General features: G+C 47.4%; 1 protein-coding gene across 2 annotated transcripts; it reads left to right on the top strand.

Moving 5' to 3' along the window:
* Positions 1–13,840: 13,840 nt before the first annotated feature.
* Positions 13,841–23,893, top strand: Glrx (glutaredoxin). 2 transcript variants are annotated; one of them, XM_028894001.2, is made up of 3 exons: positions 13,841–14,127; positions 20,813–20,939; positions 23,090–23,893. In XM_028894001.2, the coding sequence occupies exons 1-2, from the start codon at positions 13,921–13,923 to the stop codon at positions 20,924–20,926; spliced, it is 321 nt and encodes a 106-aa protein (XP_028749834.1). In that variant the 5' UTR covers positions 13,841–13,920; the 3' UTR covers positions 20,927–20,939; positions 23,090–23,893. The 2 variants fall into 2 exon arrangements, with proteins under 2 accessions (XP_028749834.1, XP_028749833.1); XM_028894000.2 differs by having other exon boundaries at positions 23,087–23,893.
* Positions 23,894–25,609: the final 1,716 nt, after the last annotated feature.

Below are 25,609 nucleotides of genomic sequence, written 5' to 3'. Positions count from 1 at the left end.
CGCCACACACACACACACACACACACACACACACACACACACACACACCTGTGTTCTGTGGAAAAGCAATGAAACATCCAAGTTACCACATGGGGAAAAGAGGCTGCAGTGAGAGAAATGGGAGGGGATCTGGACACGGAAGGGCTTGCAGCAGCTGTTCTTCCTCTGGATCGGCATCCACATCCTAAATCATCCCAGGCCACTGCTTGGTGGCTATTAGGAGCTTGGGTTTCTGTTTTACTGGTGTCTGATTTTCTTGTTTTTTAACCTAGGCCCTTTGGTCAAGTCATTTCGGGTAACAGGTCCACATGTGCACATGAGCCCTGTGATTGTTTCTGGGTAAGACAAGTCGCCCCCTCTAATTAAAGATGCTTTGTCCCTAAGTGATTCACTTCCTTTCAGCATCTCAGCTCATGCTTAAGGAATTTAGTTTTGCAACCAGATGTAGCTATGACTTCTGTGATTGCGCATCTGCTCTTAACAAACACAAAAAGAATGTTTGATGCATTGGCAACTCAGTATCCTAGACTGTTCCCTTTCTTCTAAAACTGCTGGCCTCCTGGTGCCAGAGGCCTCGTTTAGTTCTGGTGCACTTTTCGCCAGGTGTTTCCAAAGAAAAGCTTTTGACTCTGCCTGTCTTGTCTTTGACTTCTGAGACTTGAAACTCAGGATTTCCCACATGCTGGGTAAGCTAATGACAAAGCCTCTTTTACAGCCTCTCACTAAGCTGCCCATGATGGCCTTGAATTCATTCTGTAATCTATGTGGGCCTTGAGTTTGTGCTCCTCCACTCCTCCAGGTATCTGCGATGAGAGGCCAGCGCCACCAGGTGTAGCTTTGACACTGCTTTGTAAAAATTTCAGTTTCACCCTCTCTGATATTGCTACATATATTTAGTTACGTGTCAAGCTGCTGTCAGGCTTCGTGCGGTCCTGGCTTTCCTGTCATGGAGCAGAATTTTCTTTTCTTGCTTTTTCAGTGTTTGCAGGGAACCAGTATTCCTAGCTTCACTTTTTCTATAATGTCCGTGTGTTCTGCATTCACCATTCCCCCTGGCTCCTTTGACCTCCTTCCTATGCTGGACACCACAACTGGTAATTTGGACAAACACAGAAGGCTAGATTTCTTTGTCCCCTGGGGCTTACATTGTGGCCTCTTGTCCTGCCTATTTTTAGCCCTGTTAACCTCTTTCCTACCTAGGCCCCCCCTCAAGCTATGTGTTGCTCCTTTGGTGACTAGGTTTAACTAGGCAGATTAACACTAGGTCTCATACCCCATCCTCCAGTTCTCCAAGTCATCCCTGCTCCATCAGCCACCTTCCCCACAACTGACTGCCCTCTGCCAAAAACCAACCAAACAACAACAACAAAACACATAGGCAAGGCTCCCTCAGGGGAAATATCCTTTTCCACCATCCTTTTGTATCCTTGGATCTCTTTAAGCTATTGTTCTATTTTGTCCCCTACTCTGTCAAGTTTCCTAAAGACTAATCTTGTCAGGTGTGGTGGGGCACATCTTTAATTCCAGAAAAAGTAAGGCAGAGGCAGGCAGAGCTCCATGAACTCAAGTTTATGTTATAAATAGATTGCTAAAATTTTATATCTTAAATAGCTTTCATAGTAAGCATACTTAGACACAATTCTACTGTGGATATCACTCTATATAAATAAAACACTGATGGTCAGTGACCAGGCAGGAAGTATAGGCGGGACAAAGAGAGAGGAGAATTGGGGAAACAGGAAGAAGGAGGGAGAGACACTGCAGCCACCGCCAGGACAAGCAACATGTAAAGACGCTGGTAAGCCACCAGCCACGTGGCAAGGTATAGATTTATAAAAATGGGTTAATTTAAGATAAAAGAACAGTTAGCAAGAAGCCTGCCACGGTCATACAGTTTATCAGTAATATAAGTGTCTGAGTGATTATTTTATACGTGGATTATGGGACTACAGGGCTTGGTGGAGCCTGGAGAGAAGCCCTCCAGCAACACAATTCATTTTTTCTAATGTCTTCAAAGTAGCCAGTCACATTGATTTGCCTTGACCTGTGTAATCAATTCCATACTCACAGATGTTTGGATCAACCTCAAGCTGAGTCCTTCAAAATTCCTGCTTTACGAAAAGGACTATCAGATATTCTAGGCTTATAGGCTGAACATGGATGTCCCAACATTGCAGAGGAACCCTGGGTGACTGTCCAGGTAGCCAGATGTCTCTGTCATTTCTATAGTTTTGGAAGTTGCTTTCTCTGCACTTCCTGTTTACTCAGGTAGTATTTTATCCTTCTTGGGTCTCTGATGGGGATTGAAGACTATATAGTTATAGTTTTACAGTTTTACTTGTTACCAAATTCAGAAAAAAACTTACATAAAAGACATAAAGTTTATAAGGTTGAGAAACATAAAAGCTTAAGTTGTTTATATAAGAAGATGTTTTAAGGTCTAAAAAGATAATTTTTAGGATGGTAATACAAGTTATGACAGAAAGTGGTTTAGGTATAAAACTTTGTACTAACATAGGATAGATAATACAGTGCTTTCTCTGAATTTGCCAAATACAAATGAACTGGATATTGAAAATGTAATCTTTACTTGATAATTGTTTTTATTGTATACAGTTTTACTAAGTCAAAGTTAAAACCTTTTCTTTTTATTTAGACAAAAAGAGGCAACTGATGCAGAATATTTGTACACTGTGTGAAGATGTGTTGTTATGACTGGTATAATAAAAAGCTGAATGGCTAATAGCTTGGCAGGAGAGATAGGTGGGTATTCTAGGCAGAGAGAAAAGAAGATATGAATCTAGAAGCAGGAGAGACACCAGAGAACATGGAGAGGAGACAGGAGGTGCAAGATGGAAGAGAGGTAAAAAGCTACAAGGCAAAATGTAGAGTAATAGGAATGGGTTAATTTAAGTTATAAGAGCTAGTGGGCAGCCAGGCGGTGGTGGCGCACGCCTTTAATCCCAGTACTCGGGAGGCAGAGGCAGGCGGATCTTTGTGAGTTTGAGGCCAGCCTGGGCGACCAAGTGAGTTCCAGGAAAGGCGCAAAGCTACACAGAGAAACCCTGTCTCGAAAAACCAAAAAAAAAAAAAAAAAAAAAAGAATAATGATTCAAGAGCTAGTGGGACAAGCCTAAGCTATAGGCTGAGCTTTCATAATTAATAATAAGTCTCCTTATCATTTTTTGTGAGCTGGTGGCCCAAAGAAATTCTGCTCATAGGTCTCATGGTGGCACCTATTTGATTACTCAGCCTTATAGGGATGAGTTTCCCTGAACAAAACTTTGCAGGTCTGAGAAGAAGGCCAAGGTGATAAGGATTCACAACATGACCTCATGCCCAGCGGTCCTAGTCACTTCTGCCTAGCCATTTCCAGGTGAAAACATCTCGCGTGACCAGGACCCCATGGCTTTGCGTGGTTGCGTAAAGCACTCAGTGCAGCCATGTGATCTATGCGCATGTGTGGAATAACCACATGGGCCTGTGTGCGCAGGTGCGGCCCAGCCTTTAAGCCGGCGCCATATTCCCAGATCCATCTTTACTCACGTGTCTTTTCCACAGGCCTGTGCACATTTGTCTCTCTCTCCCTTATCTTAATAAAACTCTTGTTAGTGGATTCTGTTGTATTTTGTGACGTTCCCTAGCAGGGTAAGAGCTCCGCCAGTGAACCAACACAAGGTCTACAGGATCCCAGTCTTCTGGACATTGCCATGATTCAAGATGTAGGTAAGAGATACCATTCAGCAGCAAGACTAGCATGCAGAGGGCAAAAGACAGCTCAAGGCTGCCATCCTTCATGGCAACCACTCACCCCGTGGGAACTTCACTGTCTCTCTAACCCATTTCCTCCAGGGCTCTCCACCCCTGGTCAGCAGGCATAGGGCAGATGGGAGGGTCAGCTACCCGATGCACTGAGCCACTGGAAAATGAGATATGCTCCCCTTCTTGTAGGTACTCTTCAAGAATCTTACTCTTTGAACCCTTCTTACTGGGCAAGAGGCAAAAAGCACAAATTTCAATGCTTTTTCCCAGGCCCAGTGGGGCAGGAAGGTGGGGAAGTGAGCTAATGGGCAGAGGGTCAGTTCTGTTATATTTGTTAGCCAGAGGGAACTCTAACCAGCTGACCCTGGTTTTCAATACAAGATGCAGACTTTGTCCTTCCTTGTCCTCTGTTTTGAAAAGTTTCCACACTCCAATAAGCCTCTCTGTCGACGCAGCAACCCAAGTCAGACCAAATCAAACTGAATTAGGAAAAGCCTGGGTTTAATGGATAAAGTGCTCCCAGATGATTTTCCAGCCCCACAAAGAGGAGACAGGGAAGAGAGACTAAAAAGCCATGCGTCTGTTTTCTTGGGTGCAGTTTAAATACTCTGTGTCAGTGGTCTTTAGCATCTCTGGGGGAGGAGTGGTGTTTGGCGGGCTTGAGACAGGGCAGGGTTTGGAGAGAGATGGGGGAGGGGAGGGGAGGAGGAACTTCCACCAGAACAGCTGATGGGAACATTACAAATAGACTTTGAACAGAAATGTGCCCAGGGATAGTTTCAGAAAAGTCTAGCAATGTGACTTTATCTTCACACCTGCTTGAAATCACTTAAAACAAACAAACAAAAAAAAAAAAAAAAACATGCATAAGCAAGATAGTAATTTTATCTCCTGTGGTATCTTTGCACACATGAGCTGTTTCTTCCTGACTCTAGATCTACAATCTTGAAAGAATGGATAAAATGTCCCTTTTTACTTAAAGGTTGTGCTTGTGTTCAGTCTGAGCATTCAGTTCCCCAGGAGCAGCCTCAGCCACCCTGAGAGACCGCCATTCACTGACTTAATCCTCCTGCTGTAGGGCCTGAAGGACAGGCTGGGCAAGCAGCCGGCAGAAAAATGACAAGCTCTGCATTTGGGGCTCAGAGTAGGATCTCTGGCAACCTCCAGTCATTCTCCTTCGAGACCTTGCTATGCTCTAAAGAACAGTGCAGGGGGCAACTGCTTTGAACTCACACTGAGATCAAATCCATGTCGCTCACGTCTCTGCTGGGCAGTCTTAGTCTCCTAACCTCCCAGTCAGCTTTCTTAGCTGCAAATGGTTAAGATGCTCACCAGCAGTTGCCTCCCCCTGATTTCAGGGCCTTTACTTTCCTTGCTCAGCAAGAGCCTGTTGGTAATGCACTAAGAGGTTATCCTAGGGAGAGGTGTGAGTACTGTTGGTTGCTTCCCCACACTCACCTCCCCTTTCTTCCTTCCTGGAGAATCCACTTCTCCCCACCACTCCCCCTTCCTTAAGGAGAAACTGAAGTTATTTCCACTCTGAAAGGAGCAAGCATTCCTTCCCACCCCACCCCACCCCAACACCTAGTAATTGGGTCAAGAATGAGCCTGTGAAGCAATTCAAACCAACTACTAAAGGTGAGGTTTGCTGTGGAATAATTTCAGAACAGCCCATTGATTCCTCTGCTGTGGCTGTTCTCGGAGACGCGGCACCCCACCACCAGGTGTGGGACCTCAGAAAAAGGGCTGCAGCTACCAACAGTAGAGACCTTCAAACCAGCTACTTTATATTTTTGTTCTTTATGAGCATTTTAAAGTATTATTATTTAATGTAGTTAACTTAGTGTTTCTTGCCCTTATAGCCAAAGGCACCCTAAGAGTTAAGGAACGATTTGCTATTCCCAGAACTTCTTTGTTTCCGATAAAGCTACCTGGGGCAGCATGCACCACTGAAAAGCAGCCCCACCCCCACCCCCACCCCACCCCCGCCTCAGCCCTGAGGGTGAGGTGAGAAGGTGATACAACCTGAGTTTGTGTGGCTTATTATCAGTGAGCCATTTTGTTTTTCTTAATGAGCCAGAAAATTCAGTACTGTTTCAGTAAATAATGGAATCGCTAGTCCCACTCTCAGATCTTATTAGGGGTGCTTCTGTTGTGCCGTGGACAGCTGTCAATGCAGAAACCCACCCACCATAAGTCAAAACGCAGAGAACGAGTGTCAGAGTGTCCAGCCACAAAGGGGACATCCACAGCACACTTCCTCTGCCCAGGCTCAGCTAACATTGAGGAGGGGCAGCGACCAGAGTGAACAGGACAGGACCACGGTATTCGTGAGCTCCGACTGCACAAAGTCAAGCCAGTCAGCATTCCAGTATGGAGTGGGGATGGACTCAGAGCTTCCATCCCCGGCTGATGGCTTCTGGGGAAGGGGGAATCAGTTTCTTTAGGGTGTGGCCCCTCCCTGCAATGTGGCTGCTCTCAGCCCCCGCTGGCTTAGCTCATGGGCTTCCCCTCTCTCCCTGCTCTCTTGTGCAGCTGCCTAGATTTCCAGCTGGCTGCCCTGCGGTTTCCTTTTCACCTTCACTAGCACTGTCCTTCAGTTTCCTTTCGAGTTCCTTCTTAAATTCTTTTATTAGCAAAACTCAGAACTCCAAGAGGGACCCCAATTTTCCTGGTAAATGTGACTACTCTTGTGGGATCCCCCCTCAAATTTCCAATATTAGTAGGAAGTTCAGCACGATGTTTAGGGAACAGAAACTGTTTTTGAGGTGGGTATGCGAACCAGTTTTCACTCGAGATGTAAAGAAGTCAATAATGGAAATCAAGTAGTAGGAAATGCCTGTCTATCATGTCAAATGTGGTCTGGGGTCCTGGAACCCTGACTGGGAGCACTCAGGGAAGGAAGAAAAGGACAGATACATAGATACATGTACAGAAAAGTGGGGTGTGTTCTCTGATGGAGTGGCACCTACTACCACCCCAACCCAGAACCTCAAGGTTTGTCTATTATGTATAACACAGGCAAGGAGTTGAATGGCCTCCATAGGAGGTCTCTGTAGGGAAGGAGTCTCAGTTGCTAGTTAACATGCACACTGATCAACTAATCATACTTGGACAGGAAAAGGCTTTGCTTTTCTGAGACTGACCCAGATGGGAAAAAGCTTTGCCAATTTCCCACGGGTCCGAGATCTTGGTCTTTGTCAACAATACACACTCAAGGCTTTCTCTACTCTACTCTATACGTCTGTCTATGTCCCTTCTACTGTCTACCACCCAACACAGACGTGTGGAAGAAGGCTAGATGTGTAGCTCTGTTGTAATCAGGTGGGGTAGACCAAGAGAACCTCAGAGACAGCAACCCTGAGCTCTGGGATCTCTGTTAATGTGAGCCAACTTTTTGTTCACCAACTCCTGCAGATGAGAAAAATGAACCCTCTAATTAAAACTGATTTTAATTGGGCCCGTTTATTTCATACCAGAAATAACCCAATTAACCCCATTAGTGACTGTAGTTCCAAGAGCTGAGGCATTAAATTCTTGTTCAGATAACATTGTAAGATCTGAATCTATCTGCTTTGCCCCCAAAACTTCTTAGAAGGAATCCAAATCACACTGCAACCCCAGCATGCCATCTCAGAGGAGACAGGTTGAACCACGGCTCAAACTCCTGGCTCCCTATTTGCGTTCCCTTGACTGTTGTCTGTCATAAAAGTTGGGTGAAGTCTGTTTATTCTCATGATTGGGAGTTTGGCAACCAACAAGACAGATGGCCTTGGGGAATGTCACAAGCTATGTGTGGGCAAACCAATCAGTGATATGAATATCCGGAAATAATAATGCTCATCCTTGAGTTATGCAGATCACCAGTAATCAGGATCAAAGTTCCATGACTTAATCATAACCCTGACCTGTGTGACAGTGCCCACCAGTCTGTTACCCCTATCTTGTACACAGGCTGTTGTGTACATGTCATGAGACCCCTGAGCAAGACCACCACAGAGCCTATACCCGATGTAAAACACACGGGTTTATTGATTACAAGCCCAGCTTGATCCGTGTTCCAGCACCCACACACAGCGGGTGGAGGAGGAGAACCCTGAGCTCTCAGAATGGGGGTTTTTAAAGGGAAAAACCGCAAGCAGGTTGGTACAAGCCTTTGTGTCATAGGATTGTTGACGGTATGTAACCTTTGAATTCACTGGTTGGGGGTTACAGTTGGGAAGGCCTGGACAAGTCCCAGGCTCTGTCCTTAAGCTGCCGTGGAGGCTGGCTGGCCTAGCATGTACTATGGGGGCTGACTCAGAGACCCACACTTTCACATTGTAGCATGCACGTAGTTCTACATTGGTGTCCCAGACAGTAAACAACTGGCTGAGCCTTGAGCAGTCAGAGTATGTGCAGAAAGGGAGCTACTGCAAGAACGATGTCTTTTGTTCATGGCACTCCCCGAAACTGCTTGCTCAAGTCTCAGGAAACTGGTAACTTCAGATTTCGTGTCCAAACTGAAATTGAGGCCTGATCTCTGAGAGACAACTGAGCAGCCTGTTACGGGATCTGCTTGGTCCTTTCATAGGCCACCCCAATAATAGCCTTTCAGGCAAGATAACTTAGGATAAGGACCTCTCCCACCTTCTGAGCAGCTAGCTCATTGCAGGGAAGTTCTTTCTGTTTCATAATCTTACGTGCCAACCGCCTGGTTTTAGTTTCAAGATGAGCAGACTGAGTCCATGGTAACCTTTAGTTGTTTTTTCTTTCTTTTTTTCCCCCCTCTCTTTTGCTCTTTGGGGGGGCCTGCCACCCAGCTCCCAAATAAATACACAGAGAGACTTTTTTCTTACTTATAAATGTCTTGCCTTAGCTTGGCTTGTTTCTAGCCAGCTTTTCTTAAATTATCCCATCCACCTTTTGCCTCTGGGCTTTTACCTTTCTCTGTTTCTATATAACTTTTCTTTCTTTCTTATTCTGTGTCTGGCTGGGTGGCTGGGTGACTGGGTGGCTGGTCCCTGATATCCTCCCTCCTCCTTCTCTCACTCTTCAATCTTTCTTCCCAGATTTCTCCTCCCATTTATTCTCTCTGCCTGCCAGCCCTGCCTATCCTTTCTCCTGACTATTGGCCATTCAGCTATTTATTAGACCAAGAATGTATTCTCTGTCTAGAAGGCTTTAGATTGTTTCGCCTGGTATGACTGTGTTTGGGACTTCTCCCTTCCCTGAACTCAACAGCCACGGTAAGACACAAAGTATTTGGAAACACCCACAAAGACTGCAGATACAGGGCCTCTAACCTACAAGGAAGCAAAAAACCCACACTAGAGCCCAGGGTCATAGATGGTAACTTAAGATTCCACGTCCAAACTGAACCTGGATCTTAGAAACTGTGGCAAGAGAAACTGTCTAAATGTGAGGCAGAGCCTGATGGAAAGCAGCTGGTGCCCCTGACCTTAGTTGAATTTCACGTCCTCCAAGTCAAGGGCCCTTTCACTATCCAGTCAGCTTTGGACCTACCTTTCAAAGTCGCTGTGAGGATGAAAATTGCCTCTATTCAGTTCTTATCAGTAAGTTTGGCACACGGTCAGCACATAGTAAGAGGGTGGCTGTCAATGTTACTGATTTCAGCGAACAGGTAGAAGGTGAGGAAATGCTCTGAGAGACGTTTGGGGCAAAGTTAACAATCATCTATAGTCAGACCTGTGGAGAGCCAGTGAGCATTCCACAGAGGGCACAGCCACAAACCCAAACCTTCCTGTCTCTGGTACCATGTTTGCTTACCTGAAGCCTCCAGCAGCATTCCTAAAGGTCAGCTGCGGTTAGAAAGTAGGCCATGGATCCCTCCAGCCTCTGAAGTGCCCTTTAGTGCCAGTTCAGCCAGGGAGAGTCCAGAGTGGTTCCAGAGTGAGCTTCGATAGACTGTAAGGTTTTCTTGCCCCAAAGCATTCCTGTCACTCCTTAGAGCTTATCAGTACTCACTAATTTACTGTGTTTCCTGAGATGCAGCCTTGCAGTTACACATGTAAATATTTATAAATGGCTCTTTTATGTTAAGGCCCTTTCCCTAACCACTCTCCTGGTGGACCAGCTGCTCTTGTTTGGTACCCTTATATACCTCTATTGTGCCATCCCACATACTTGATGGTATCTGTGTCCATTTTCCACATCTGTATGTCCCACTTTCCTATGAATACCTAAGGACAGAATTATATATGAGGATGTATGTGTCTGGCCCAGGGTAGGGTAATTAATAAACATTGGCTGCATGAATTCAATAAGGACCCGTGTGCACCTGCTCACTTGTGGGAATCTAATAATGTGAGAATGAATGCATTTTTCTTTCTGTTCTTCAGGGACTTCAGAGATGATGGGAAATTATTTTAAAAGAACAGTGATGAGGCTGGACAGGTGGCTCACAGGAAAAGAGCACTGGCTGTTTTTCCAGAGGACCCAGGTTTGATCCCCTGCATCCACATGGTGACTCACAACAGTCTATAAGTCCAGTTTTATAGGATCCCACACCCACTTCTGGCTTCTATTGGCACCAGGTATGCATGTGGTGTATAAACATACATGTAGGCAAAATATCTGTACACATAAAAAATTAAATTTAAATAAAAAAAAAGCACTGACATATGATCAAGGCAGAGCCTATCATGTGAGCTTAGCTGGGAGGCCTTCTAGTAGGAAGGAGGTGTCTGCTCTGGGGTAGTTCCCAGAAGAGCTAATACATAATCTGAATTTGGGACTCATTGGACTAGTGGAAGTCAACTGCAAAGAAAACGGGAATGCGGGGCACTCTGAGGGTGGGAGAGGCAGAGCACACGGTGAAAATAACAGGGACAGAGCACAGGGATGACTCGGAGCCCAGGGAGCTGGGAGAAAGCAGAAACAGGGGAAAGGCAGGAGGGATCACCGGACACAGGGAGGGCCAGCGTATCTCCGTAGGGAATCCGAAGAAACCCACACGGTAGTGCTAGCATTCTAAAGACTGTCCAGCAGCGCCACAGCAGTCTGGGAGGCCATGGTAAGGAGATCAAGTGAGGTAACAGGAGGGCTGGGCCCCCAAGAATGGTGTGGCATTCGTCAGAGGTGTTCAGACCCAGATGAGACCTGGGAGGCAGACCTAGGACAGCTTGGATATTTTGTGTAAGTAAAAGCAGAAAGCGGTAAAAATGCCTCCAACTCCCTGCCCTCGCCACAAGAAGGATGGCAACAGTTAGAGGGGGCAAGCAGGTACCAGAGAAAGCTGGGTATAGTCGGATTTTCCTTTGGGCTGCAGCTCACAAGTGATAATACAGACTTATTATTAAATATGAAAGCTCGGCCTTAGCTTAGGCTTGTTTCTAACTAGCTCTTATAACTTAACTTGTATTTTTAAGTCTATTATTATTATTATTATTTTAATCTACTATTATGTTCTTCCATGAGGCTCATTACCTCATCTCCACACTGTCCATCCTGCTTCCTCCTCGCCTGGCTCTCTCTGCCCAGAAGTCCCTCCTATACTCTCCTGCCTAGCTATCGGCCATTCAGCTTTTTAATTACACAGTCACAGCAATACATCTTCACACAGTGTACAAATATCCCACAACAGCTGATTGCTTGGGCACTAACCCAGTGAGGCTGGGAGGCTGAAGGGAGCTTCAGGTGGGTCTCCTCAGCAGCTGCATTCTTGAGGCTTGGAAGAGAGGTCCAGACAAGGAAAACAAACACAATATTCGTCATCAAACAGTGGTAGCTGGAACCAAATGTGGGAAAGATCCTACCTGGGGATATCCAATGTACAGGTAAAGTTCTCAAACAAGGAGGTAGGCCAGAACATTCAGATGTACCAGAAGAAGAAACAGACCATGCTGCGATTAGCATTAGGAAGGAGAGAGCTTCCAGAGGGGCTACTGATCAAAACAAAATCCTGCCAATCAAGCATGGATGGGAAAAAGCCTGAAAAATGTTCATTAGTGACCCATTTTTCCATCCCTCGTGAGCCTGTGGCCACAACCACTACAACAGCACATGTTTTCATAGAGGACTAGCTTCTTGTCATCATCTACACAGGAACATGACCTCTCTCCGGAAGAGCCCTGGTGTCTCATAAGGGCCAAAGAGAGTCCATATCTGCTCCTCTGCACATACATACCCTCTCAGGGCCCCCAGCTCTTGAGGAAAGGCCTCACTTTGGGGCCCTACCAACTCCTCACTGAAACGCCCGTGGTCTCTACAGGTCTGCACTGATCCACAATGCCAACACCAATGCAGTGAGGATCCTGTAGGCGCATTCTGAGCTGCAGTCACAAGTTCTCTGAGAAATAGAGTACATCCTCTCCACGTTACCTGTTGTCTACACGTCTCCTCCTGTGTCTCACCAAAACACACTCTTCAGCTTGTGCTTTAGCCCCATTTGTCCCATGGCTTCAGATGTTAGACCCGGGTTGAGCTTCCGGACAGACCACAGAGGTCCCCCGTATGCAGGTGTTATCATTTATAAGACTTGAGGTAAATATGATGAACTCCAACCCAGGCACTGTGAAATTAGAGCTACAGCACTGACGGAAAATCCCTCATCTGCCTGGAGTTTGGAGTTAAGGGGAGTGTAGGACTCTAAGCCCCATGTGACTGTACAGACAGGTCTCTTGGGAGGTTTCATGCTTTTGCAGATGCTAAATTCACACTCAGACTTCCAGGTTAGGCTGGTCTGAACACCTGGTTCTGGAATTGAGTAAGCAAGCTGAGACAGTTTGGCAGAAGATGATAAGGAGGGTCAGATTGCAAGGTGATTAGGAGAGAGGAGGCAAGGAAAACACAGGTGGCCAATATCGGGGAAGGACACAGGGTGGACACACAAGAGATGGAAGGCCATCATGTCCTCAGCCATGATCTGGGAGAGACCAGACCAGTCAAATTCTTAGGAAATGGGGGCTGCAGGAAGGGGAAGACCAGAAAGATGTTGAAGGAGACAGACTCTAAAAACCCACCTGCACCATGTGCTGATGCCCAAGGTCATGGGAACAGCAAGAGCCTTGCAGAGGTCCAGGCCTCAGGAGGCCTCTGGGAGAGGCGGGCATCAGGAGGCTAAGGTGAGGAAAACGAGCAGGATATGACTTTACCCCAGGCTTGTCCTGGAGGGCTGGGAGGTCTCCGGCCCTGCCATGGACCAGTCACCTCTGCCATGCAGCCCGGCCACACCTGTCGGCTGTGACGAGCTTCCTCTGAACACCTGCCTTGCCTCCTAAAGATACTCTGATTCAGTGTGAAACTTGCTGCTGGCTTGGAAACCTGATTTAGTCTGATAATTTTCTCTTTGAATGGCTTTCCTAACTCAGCCCATGCCTCCTGGAGCACCTTGGCTCACTGTGAAAACAAATCAGGCAGGAAAACATCCTCATTCTGTCTGGAGCTTGAGGTCAGGGGTTATGTGAGAATGTGTCTCCTCGCTGAACTGCTGTCCAAAGGTTACCAAAGCTAAGGCTTTGGGGATGAGACAGGTGTATCAAAGGCATAGCTTGCCAGGTAGGTCCTGTGGCAAAGTACAGTTACAATCTATGGTGTGGAAAGGGGCACATTGTTCAGTGTGGCATCAGTACTTAGACTCACTTTTCACACACGGAAGTCCAGATGGCTTTGCTACCATACATGCCAAGAGCCAGTTCCACTGACCACACAACACCCACCACATAAGCCAAACAAAGCCCGGGGTAACCCGGCGGTCCAGTCACCATTTCCACCCCACTTCCTATGAGTGCCAAAGCTTTCCTGAATGATTGTGCTTACATGTTTAACACAACCATGTCTCCAAAAGAGAAAAGAATTTGCTCTGAGAGGTCCCAGCCTCCTCCAGAAGCTGTCAGTGCCGTCCTGCCACCTTCGAGGGTGACTGAGCGCTGATCCCTGCTACTGGACAGGCATCGCCAAAGGCGGAGAACACAAAGACAGCCTGCCCTATGTATCAGGGATTGAACAGCAAGTGTGCATTCCTAGGCCTAGTAACTGGTGAATCATACCGGAATGAATTGACTTTGGGACTGGCCCTTTAAAACTGAATCATCCTGCTGGCTAACTCCTCCTCCAAGGAGGTTCCTTATTAAATGAGAGCTGTGGCTAAGCCACGTTTTACACCCGACCAACACCTTCAACTGAGCGGTCCTCCTGGGGAAGCTGCACCCTGTCAGTATGGCTCAGGAGTTTGTGAACCGCAAGATCCAGCCTGGGAAGGTGGTCGTGTTCATCAAGCCCACCTGCCCCTACTGCCAGGAGACACAAGAGATCCTCAGACAATTGCCTTTCAAACCAGGGTTTCTGGAATTTGTGGATATCACAGCTACCAACAACACCAGTGAGATTCAAGATTATTTACAGCAGCTCACCGGAGCAAGAACAGTGAGTGTGTTCAAACACTAAGGAAAGGCTCGAGGGTTGCTGTTTCCTTTGAGAGCTGTGCAGACATCTGTGCCTTTTCTAGGTTGCCACTACCGGGACTCTGTCCTTCAAAGCATCCAGAGGGCTTTCCAGGGCGTGGGGGAGGGACCTGAGGGAAGACACTGGTCAGCTGAGCAGGCAGCGGACCAGGAGGCAGCACAGCGATGTATGGTATGGGGCCGGCCGGCCGGCCGGGTCAGCGGGCCTGGCAGCCGAGCTGGAGGGTTCCCTGTGCATCTGAAGGCTTTGTTTGAAGCACTGTTTTGAATGACAAGGCAGGGGCAGCTGCGAGGCTGGTGTGACCTTCAGCTTCTCTGTCAAGGAACACACGTCTGCCCATGATTGCATGTGTCTTGGTGGGCTTTGTGAGCCTGCGTTTCCCTTTCTCTGGGCTTTCTTTCTTTATCACCTGGTTTGTTCATTCGTATCTAGCTCCACCCACTAGAAAAAGAAGCCTCTGCTCCCCCATTTGCCCCTTTTGCTGCCTTAATTGTAGGATATTTCAGGCCCGCTGCTGTTCAGGCCTGGCTATCACACTAACTTTCTGAAGGATCTGACAGTTTCTGGCCTCAGTGCCCCGGGCTGCATGATGAGAGCGGCAACTTCAGAATCCCGCTCTGCAAATACACTGTGCGGCTCCCTCAGAACCTCCTCTTCCCGAGAAGGCTTCCTTTGTGCCTGAGCTGCTGGTGGGATGCCCAGCCTGACGGACTCTGGCGCTGGAAGGGCGAGCTTGTCTCACTGTTACTGGAGTGGGGGACAAAGCCTAGGATCTGGCAGCCCCAACAAGCCAAGAACCTTGGCCACCTGCCTCCACTACCAATTAAAGAGACACGAGACAGTGAAAAGCAGGGAGAAGAGACATTCAGTGAGGCTGCCCTGGGAAGATGAAGAGAGAGGGCCAGTGGCTCCCAAGTCTATAAAGTTTAGGGTGTGTGTGTGTGTGTGTGTGTGTGTGTGTGTGTGTGTACACGTTTGTGAGACAGCCCAGAGGCTATCTTTGGGGGATGACTTCTTCTATCACTAACAATCATCAAATTTTTGAGAGTGGGTCCTTCACTGAATAGGGAGTTCAGAGGTTGGGCTGCATTGGCTGGCGGCCAGAGAATCCCTAGGGTTCTTCTATCTCTGCCTCCCTAATATTGTGACTTGCACCCAGCCTTTTCTGTAGATTCTGGGGGATAAAACTAAGGTCCTCGCTCTCATGGGCGAGCACTTTACCAACTAGCCATGTGCCCAGCCTAAGGTTTAGGTTCAGATAGAAGGCTGGAGGTTTATAGGCCAGATCAAGGTGAGGTCCTCACCCACTATTGACTCATGCTTGTTATCTCAGGTCCAGCTGGTCCTGGAAGGGCCCCAGAACTGTGAAATCTCCTCCAGTCAGGCAAGTTCCTACACTAGCTGGGATCAGGACTTCAGCCCTTCCCAGCACAGGGGTTCTGGGGAAATTAGTTTTAAGGCCCGTCATTTAGACAGTCTGACGGCCAAAGCGAGAGGCACAGGGTCTTCCCTGGTGGCAGTCACACCAGCTCACTTAGGTCCCTTTCGGGGCACCTTGTGGGACAGTTGGCAGAAACACATTTCCTACTTGGGGTTTAGTGCAAATTTCATGATCTGGGTATAAAGCCTGGAACTGTCTCATTCAAAAATCTGTGTGCTAGTGCCGATCAAGGGTGGGCTTATTTTACAGCTATAGGATGAGGTCTCAGAGCAGGCGAGAATGGGAAGAACAGAGAGGTGTGGCCACTCTACAGGCCCCTGGCTGGCTCCCGCACAGGGCCTTCTGGACAGTGGTTCCCAAACTTCGCTGCCAATGGAATCACCTGGGAACTTTTCAGACAGTCCCATGCTCAGATCATACGGAGGGGGGGAGCCAGCCATCAATAATAGTGTGAAAGATCTGTAGGTGGTTTCAGCCACAACAGGATTAATGATGATGCTGTCTTAGCCTCTCCTGGAGGGAAAAAAAAAACCTTCATTTATCAGATGTTTGCACTGATTTGTAAAGCAACACTCTTTAGTGGTGGCCTTTTAAGTCTAAAATTTCAAGAGGGGTGTGTGTGTGTGTGTGTGTGTGTGTGTGTGTGTGTGTACACGTGTGTGCGCGCGCGCGCGTGTGCATTCATGTGTGTATATATGAATGTGTGGCGACCAGAGGTTGACCTCAGGATGTGTTTTTCAATCACTTCTCCACATTAGTGTTTTTGAGGCAAGGTCTTGCTGAACCTGCACCCTTGCTGTTTTGGTTAGACTGTCTAGCCTGTGCGTCCGTGGGATCTACCTGTCTCTGCACCCCACTCCCAGGATTGTGCACCGCCATGCCTGGCTTTTACCAGGCTGCTGAGGATCTGAACTCAGGGCCCTCATGCTGTTTTTGAGCCATATCCCTGATCCTGTAGACATACTCCCACCCCTCACCCCCAACCCCCTCTAATAGGTTTTTGAGTCAAAATTCAAACGCATGAAAAACCTCCTAACTTTTAAAATGCGCACTTTTGTGTAGGAGACAATACAATGAATTGTATATTTGGCAGGTGGCAGTGATGTGCTTACAAAGAAAGTTAACTAGGAAAGGGGAGGCAGGGTGTGGGCAGCAGGTCACTGGTTTAAATGGAACCATCAGGGCCTCACTAAGGTGAAGGAAAAAGCAGACAAACAGTAAGGGCTAGCATGTGTGCCAGAGTGTGGCTGGTGTCCCATCGAGTCAGGAGGCTGGCATGATGGACATTAGGGGTTAGAGTAAGAAGAGTTAGATCTGAGGCCTTAAGAAGACCTCTAACCTCCGGTTAACCAGCTTGTGCTGCATGTGAGCAAGGCCGCTGCTGGATTTTCAGAGGGACTCGATTTGACTCTTGGAAGGGTCATGCCGGTCACTGTACATCATCAATGCAAAAACTGCTCTCACCTCAAAGGAGATCAGTCATTCTAGAGTCAAGTGAAAGGGCATGGTCTGAGACGACGGAGCTGGGTTGTTACCTCAGCATCTATGGTCCACGGCAGTAGTTTTATAGTAGCAGAATAAAGAGAGCCAGATGAAGCACTTTTTAAAAGAGCTTGGAAGGAACATCAAAAGCAGCAAGTTATAGCCGTGCAGATAGATGTTGTGTGATAGCATTCTTACCCCTCTGGCTGATAGCGGAAGGGTTTTGTTAAGTTACTACATTCCAAAGATGCTTATGTGGTCATCAAGTCTGACACTGAGGTGGGCAAATGTGGTAGTTTGGAAGAAAATGGCCCGCAAAGGGTATTTTTAGGTACGGCTTTGCTGGAGTAGGTGTGGTCTTGTTGGAGAAAGTGTGTCAATGTGAGGCAGGCTTTGAGGTAGGTCTCTTCTCAAGCTTTACTCAGTGTGGCCGTCGGCTCAACTTCCCGTTGCCCGCAAGGTGTAGCACTCTCAGCTCCAGCACCATGTCTGCCTGCAGGCCATGCTCCCCACCATGATGATAACGGACTGAACCTCTGAACTGTAAGCCAGTCATTCCAATTAAATGTTTTCCTTATAAGAGTTGGCATGATCCTAGTATCTCTTCACAGCAATAAAAAAGCCCAGCTGAGACAGAAAAGTAGGCTAGAAATCATTCAAGGTTGTAAAGCTGGTCCGGAAACACCCACAGTCCACAGGCTTCACAGTCACGGAAGCCCCTAATCAGTCTTCGCCCCTGCCTCCTCGGGTACTTTCCAGGAATCTCTCACAGGAACAAGAGACTGTAGGAGGGACAGGGTCTGAGGCCGCACAGAATCCAGGTGAGAACTGGTAGAAGAAGGGGGCTGAAGGAGCGTTGAGCAGCTGCGTCCGAGGAAACCTAGCCAACGATGGTCAGAAGTGGAGATGCGGGTGCTGGGCAGATGGCCCAGTGGATAAAACCTTTACCTTTCAAGCATAAACAAAAGCTGTGCATACAGGGCAGCCTGCTTGTAATCCCAGCACAGGGGAACAAGGACCCTGCCTCAGTTTAAAAAAAAAATCAGGAAGACACTGTCAGCCTCTGGCCTGAACACACACAGGAAGTAAACCCTAGGGTTACAGAGGACGCTGGGAAAACCCATTCCAGGAAACCCAGAGCAGTGTTTCCCAGCTTGATTTCAGGCTGAAAGTTCTTCCTCCTCTGAGCAGCCTGACTCAACTTCCTCCCCAGGAGAGCGTGGGCCAGAGGTTTGAGTGACAGACGTTTCTTCCTCTCCCTCAGCCTGAATGGTTGAAAACAACTTTGCTGATGACCCTGGTGGGAGGGGTGGGAGGGGTGAGGGGGTGAGGGGTGGGGGGGGAGGGGTGGAGGGGAGGGGTGGGGTGGGGTGGGAGGGCAACGTTTCTTCAGGCTGTAAGGCAAACTAGCTTCTTGCCAGACTGTACAAAAAACTAGGGTGCAGCCTGATTTCAGGGACTGTCTCAGGCAGCACTATAGGCCTTGGAAGGGGACAGGGGAGTGTGCGTGTGTGCGCGTGCGTGCGTGCGTGCGTGCGTGCGTGCGTGCGTGCGTGCGTGCGTGCGTGTGTGTGTGTGTGTGTGTGTGTGTGGTGGGGGTTGTGGGAGGGCCCTCAGTCACCCCAGGAGAAATCAGGGGCTGTTCTGTGTAGACCAGTGATTGAAAGGTGACCAGCACCTTAGAAATGTTTAGAAATTCGAACTCCTGGACCTTAGCTCATTATGTCTGAATCTCAAAATTGGGGCTTGAGCCGGGCGGTGGTGGCACGCCTTTAATCCCAGCACTCGGGAGGCAGAGGCAGGCGGATCGCTGTGAGTTCAAGGCCAGCCTGGGCTACCAAGTGAGCTCCAGGAAAGGCGCAAAACTACGCAGAGAAACCCTGTCTCGAAAAACCAAAAAAAAAAAATTGGGGCTTGAAAGAAGAAACCTGCATCTTATTTAACCAGAACTTGTAGGATTCTGATTCCCAGTCAAGGGGAGAACCAGCTCCCAGGAGCCGACCTTTTGCTTTTTGTGGCATTCTTGCCACTGGAATTAGCTCAAACCCTCAGTGGATCAAATGTTTTTACCTCACAAGCCTGAGGGCAGCAGTTTAGATTAAACCCCAGAACCCACATAGGAAAAAAAAATCTGCCTCAGTTTTTAGAAACAGAGTGATCCAGGAAGCTACTCAGTGTCAAGCTTTGGCTTCCACACACAGGAAGAAAAACAGGGATGTAGAAAGCTGTAGGGACAGTGATGACTGCTTGAATCATTTTTGAAAACACAGACACTCAAAACTGGTCAAACATGGTCTCTCTCCGTGTTTAAAGCTTGAACAAATTTAATAACAAGTCATTCTCTTCAACAGAACCACTGGGGTCTGCTGTTATGGGTACAACAGAGCACCCCCAAGTGTGAGGAGATGGGGACAGATAAGCCCTCAAACTTGGGGGCCTCCTTTCCTGTCAAACGGAGCCAGTATTCCGTGGCGATTTTAGGGTTCTTTCCCCATCTTCTGCAGGCTTCTCCTTGTAGCAAACGGAAGCAAGGTTGTGTCACTCTCCTTTACAAAATCCGCTACAGCCACCCGGCCTTCCCCTGGCAGCCAGCCTCTCCTGGGGTTGAAGGATACTCGCCAGGCAGACCTGCCAGAAAGGGTTCTGTGGGTTTTTTCTAATTGTCAGGCAAAGGAGTAGCTTGCAGATTTTGGATTGCGGCATGGTGTTTTGGTTTCGTTATCAGCTTTCTAATTTTTAAATCCTAGTTCTCCCTCTCTATAAAACAAACAAAAAACACGCTACTAAAATTTACCCACAGTAATTCAACCTTTTTTCTCTTCCTCACGTTTTAAATAATTCACTTTGAAGTTCTGTGTCTTCTGAGGAGGATAGGATGCTCTGAAAACCATTCTCATTCTGTTCCCCTGACCCCCGCCCATCTGTCAAGTATGACGCTTATGTTCAGAAGGCCTGCTGCCTCCTGACCCCTCGGTGCCCTAGAATCCCTGTCCTCACTGCCAGTCAGCCTTCAAGTGACGGCCCTGGTTTGGACATTACCTGGCCACAGCGAGGGCATGTCCTCCTTCCTAAGGAGTCTGAAGGCCTCTTCGCCTCTGAAGAGTGTCTGAGCAGTGGCCTGTGGAGGGAAGTGACCAATTCCACTAGGACACTCACCAGTCAGTCTGGCCAGCGAGCCAGAACAGATCAGTTTCCTTGACCCAGAGCTGCAGCATTTAGATATTTTACCAACAGCAAGGGACTACAGGAGACTCAAAACAGCACCATACTGTCTTCTAGTTGAGGACAGTGTTTTAATAATAAGGAGATGCAATATTTAATAAGCCTGGACCTACCCAGCTCCTGATTGCTGGGGTTTAGTTGATGGTCTCAGGTCTGGCCCCAGCTGCAGGAGAGCCAGAAGGAAGCCTGGTGATCTCACTGTGTCAATCAGAATTTGTTCCTGACATATGTCTGTAAAGTGAAGAAAACTGCCAGTGCCCAGCTCACTGGATCTGAAAACCTTTTTCCTACCTGGGGCTGAGGGTTCAACTCCTGCTCAGTAGTTCTGCCTCTGAGCTACAGCCCAGCCCTAGTACCGTTTTTCTAACGACTGCTTCCACTCTTAGAGCATTTTTAAAAGTTTCTTCAGAAGGTCGTAAAGCTGTCTGTGAAGCTTAGCTTGGTGGGCGACACTGGAGAGGTGACGAGGCTCCTTAACTGTCCCACTCTTTGCTGCTGCAGGTCCCTCGAGTCTTCATTGGCAAAGACTGTATAGGGGGCTGCAGTGATCTGATTAAAATGCAGAAGAATGGGGAGCTGATGACCCGCCTGAGGCAGATCGGAGCTCTGCAGTAATGAAGGGGGGCAGGTAAGTCTGGACCCGGTTATTGAGAGGCTGTGGCTTGTGCTCGCTCCGGCAGCACATGTACTGAGGCATTCTGCTGCCGTTTTCTGTAATGCGGTAGGAGGACATTCTGGGTTGGGGCGATCTGAGGAACTGAGACAACACTAATGGATGAACTTTATATTTTACAGAGGGATGAATTGAACTAATGAGAGAAATCCTTTCAGTGTACCTTTATTTAACAAATGTATTGTGTTAGACAAGTACTAAACATAAATGCACACAAAAAAATGGAACTTCCAGTCCCTAGAAATATACAGATCACAAACAACTAAATCATTCCTGAGGCAAATAGAATAATGTGGTGGGATGTGCCAGGGGTGGGGCACTTGCACCTAAGGATGGTCTTTCCCAACAGGGGCTGCCTGGCAAGGATTCAGCTGGCTAAAGATGAAGGAGGGAGGTTTGGGAAGCAAGGGAGGCACTTCCAAGGGATAGTAGAAAGCAAGATTTCAAAAGGGACATTGGGGAGGAAGTAAGAACTGTAGACAGGGAGGGCCACAGCACAGAGGCCATGAGGAGGGATTGTGATTTCAGTGCAAGGCGAAATGAAGGGTTCTCGTTTGTTTGTTTTTCTTGTGTTTATATGTGAGCTAGATCTAACTGACTTCTCAAATGCCAAATCGGAAACCTAAAGGAGATCTTTGGCCCAGTGGAAAACTACAGGGAGAGCAATTGTTTAGAAAGGACCCAGTGATGCTGAGGAAATTGAGTCCCCTCTTGGGGTTCTTAGCCTTACTGACAAAAGAATTTAAGAATGGACTCGAACAATTTTATTAGAATTCGAAAGAAAAACTTCAGGGTGGGCAAGTTGTAAATGTTGGCCATTGCCAGAAGAGGAACATGGAGATAGAAACGAAAAAGCGACTTCCTTTGAGCTAAGTCAGCATGGAAGTGTCAGGAAGGAGAAGTGAGTAGAGCCTAAGTGTGAGGAAAAGCATGCTCAGAACAGAGACAGAAGGAGAAGCCGAGCTCTCCTGGGTGATTCAGAAAAACCGGCAGCTTCTAGAGCTGCATGTCTGTAAGAGACTGCATCAGTAAGAAAGGAAAAGACCATCTCATTGAAGGGATAGTTATTATTCCTATTTCCTTAGCATGGTTTGTGGTGGGCCTGCCTTCTTGAAGGTGGTCCCTTGGACAGGTGATGGGCCAGCCCAACTGGATCAACACTTAAGGGAGGAGACAATGGCATGTCTCCACTGAGAGGCAGACTCCACTCTTTTGGAGGGGGCAACAGCTTTCCCTTGATGGATCTTCAATGCTATAGTAACACCAGGATACCTTGGGTCTGATGAGTGACCTCTCTGTGTCCTCCAGCACCAAGGCTAGCAAGCTTCCAGGGACTCACAGACGGAAAGACTCAAGTGTTTATTTTATGGAAGAAGAAAGTAATGATTTTTCTTTTCTTTTTTTGAGAAAGGGTTTCTCTGTGTAGCCCTGACTGTCCTGGAACTCACTCTGTAGACCAGGCTGGCCTCAAACCCACAGAGATCCTCTTGCCTCTGCCTCCCCAGTAGTGGGATAAAAGATGTGGGCCACCATCACCTGCTGAAAGTAATGATTTTTTTTTCTCAGGGTTTTTTGTGTGTAGCCCTGGCTGTCCTGGAACTCAGTAGACCAGGCTGGCCTTGAACTCTTAGAAATCCATCTGCCTCCCGGTGAAAATAATTATTCTTTAACATCAACATTCTTTGAGAGGCTGCATGAGTCACAGATCAACAATTTATCCTTTTGGCAATTCACAGCTTTTTGCAACGTCACAGCTGGTGAGCACTGTCTGTTCAGGGTAACTTTCTGCACTCACACTGAGTTCTAAGTCACTAAAAACCCAGTTAGTGGTACCCATTTGCTTCTGTTCTAGACCGTGTTAAGCAGTTTAGGCTGAGGTTAAGAATGAAGAAATGCCATTCCCCACTCCCTGTGCTAAGTGTGGTGCTAGACTCTTCACAGCAGAGCCTGTCAGCATCATCCTTCCGTCCTGTGCTGTCCCTGTGCTGGGCCTGTTTCCACCCAAGGCCAGCTGTAGTCGATGACTAGTGTGTTCTGGTGTGGGAGGGGAAACCGAGTTACTTATGATGTGAAATCTAATTCTTCATCTCTTTTCCACCCAGCAGACCCCATGCGGACAGCAGCTGTCCAGCCATGCTGATGCCAATGCCGGAGAGCTAACCTGAATCACAAAGGATGCCAGTATTTCCTGGTGACTGGGATTTTGAACAAAAACAGCTTTTGTTTCTTTTTTTTCTCAGTGCTAAAAACTGTTGCAATTTGCTTTAACCTTGCAGCCAAGAAGCTTAGCAGACCACACTAGTTAGAATATGCATTCTTCATGTACCACCATATCTCTACCTCTAAGCCCACAATTCTCAACCAAGTTTGTCTAAATCTCCAGTGAATCTGTTGCTGGTTCTCTGCTAGTACTGGTCAGCTGAAATAATTTTCCAGAACTCAGCTTTATAAAGTGTTATTAAATCATTGGATAGTGTAAACTTGTTTTCAGTCACACACGTGCATCTCCCTCCCACACCCACCTCACTTCAGCAATGACTGCTCTGAGTCAGCGTGCTTGATCTTGCCCTGTCCCAGAACTCACAGAAGATAATCCACACTTACATGAGAATACCAAGAAAATCCCAAGCAGCTGTGTGTTGACATGAGTTAGACTAAAAGCAAAATTAAATATGAAATGCAAAATTAGAAAACTCTGCATTCCAAGAATGTCTATGAAAAAGAAAAAACAAACAAACAAAAAACAAGAATGTCTGTGAAGGAAGTCAAGTTTTGGAAATTCCTCCCACCCACACTTTGATGGTCTGTTTTGATGTCTTACAATGATGTTTAATTGCTGTGAAACTGCAGTCCCTTCTCTGTCTCAGTGAGAAGGGCTCATTCCTAATAAAGGTGCACCTGGAAATGACTAATGATTTTTCCTGGGTTATGTTCTGTGTTCTCAAGACTGAAAGGATAGTATTTTTGCAGCGTTAGGGCTGGTGGGACAGCCCAGTGGGGCAAGGCGCATGTCCCTAGGCTTCGTGACCTAAGTTCTAGCCCCAGGGTCCATGCAGTGGAAGGAGAGAACTTATTCTGAAAGTGTCCCTTTAACTTCCACACTCAGTGTGGCACACATGTAAACATACACACATAAACAACTGTTCTTTTTTTAAAAAGATTTATTTTTTTTAAATTGTGTGTAGTTATGTATGTCTGCATGTGGTTATGTGCATGTGAGTGCAGGTACTCCTGGAGGCCAGAGGTGTCAGATCCCCCAGAGCTGGAGTTACAGGGAGCTGGGAGCTGCCAGACAGGGTGCTAGGAACTGAAACCAAGTCCTCTGCGAAAGCAGCAGGCACTCTTAACCGCGGAGCCATTTCCCTAGCCCATGGTCTTTTAATGTTTTTAATTGAAATGAAAAGAATGTAAGTGCAATGCCACCTGTAGCCAACTGGAAATCGTTTAGGATCCAGTCATTACTTCCATTCATATGTTACACCTGGTACCCCGCTGTGTTCGGCCCTTCCCCCTTGTGGGCCCCAGCTCCTCCCTTTACCCAAGACTGCTAGTCGTCAGGATCCACTCTGGACACCAGCAATTCCTGGGGAGGCAGAGGCAAAGGACTCTGCTGGCCTGTGTAGCCACAACGGCTGTCTCTGTGGCAGCAGCCGTGTGTAAAGCCCACGCCAGGCACTTCAACTCTGCCCCTTCAGGAGAGAGATCATCTTGATCATCCTCACAATGGTGGTCATGGAACAGGAGCAAGTCACAGAGGGAGAAAGAAGAGTGTGTGTGTGTCCAGCTGCTTCCAGAAGTCCTCCCCAAACCAAGAGGACCTTTGGCCCTCCTCCTCATGTCGGAAATAAGGCATCGGACAGGCTTCACAGTGCTTTGGAGGTCATGTCCATGTCCCCATCTCTGTGTGAAGATATGACCCCGTACTTAACAGCGACCCTAGCCAGAGGAATCCTCTCCTGCCCACAAAAAAGGGGAGGAAAAGACACAGAAGGCTTCCTTAAGCCCTCTTCAATGGTGAGAATCAGGAGTCTGTGAGGGGTAGTGGTAAGGGTACCCACTATTGAGCATGATTTTAGTACGGGGAATCTTTTCCTATGGTTTTCTTTGTCAGGGAAATTAGTCTGTGAAATGCAGAACCTTTGGGAAGGGGAGTCCTCAGAGATATTGAAAGGGTTATAAGATACACACTAAATTTTCATTCCATGGTTTTATACATCAAGAGGATCTATATGGTCTTTTACCACATTTCTTCAGTACTTTATTAAAAATGAGTAATCCATTTACCCAATCACACTTTTTCCCCCCAATCACATTTTCCCCCTTTAAAGTATCATGACCTTATGCACACAATTATCAGTTCATAATCTTTAGTCTGTGAAATCCCAGTGTGCCTTGTGGCTTCTGAGCATCACCCTTACCTCAGCTGAGCACAGCAACACATCCAGGACCGCATAGAGGGGTGACCCCTCCTTCTTCGGAGCTGGAGGAAGTGGCTGATGGTGGTTTCAGCTTCCTGCTCACATAGACCAGCACCCAGCAAGTGGCTGCAGAGTAAACTCTTAACTGACATCAGACTGGTGAATCTTGGGCAGTGTTTCTCAGACTTTTGAAGTGGATGTGGAATC

Source organism: Peromyscus leucopus, chromosome 15, assembly GCF_004664715.2.
Source record: "Peromyscus leucopus breed LL Stock chromosome 15, UCI_PerLeu_2.1, whole genome shotgun sequence".
NCBI lineage: Eukaryota > Metazoa > Chordata > Mammalia > Rodentia > Cricetidae > Peromyscus > Peromyscus leucopus.
The sequence above is the reverse complement of the archived record's forward strand: the minus strand, read 5'-3'. Positions and strand labels throughout refer to the sequence as shown.

Coding starts and splice junctions, on each gene's coding strand:
- Glrx (XM_028894001.2), top strand. CDS start 13,921: ATGGCTCAGGAGTTTGTGAACCGCAAGATCCAGCCTGGGAAGGTGGTC. Junction 14,128..20,812: donor AGCTCACCGGAGCAAGAACA/GTGAGTGTGTTC, acceptor TTGCTGCTGCAG/GTCCCTCGAGTCTTCATTGG.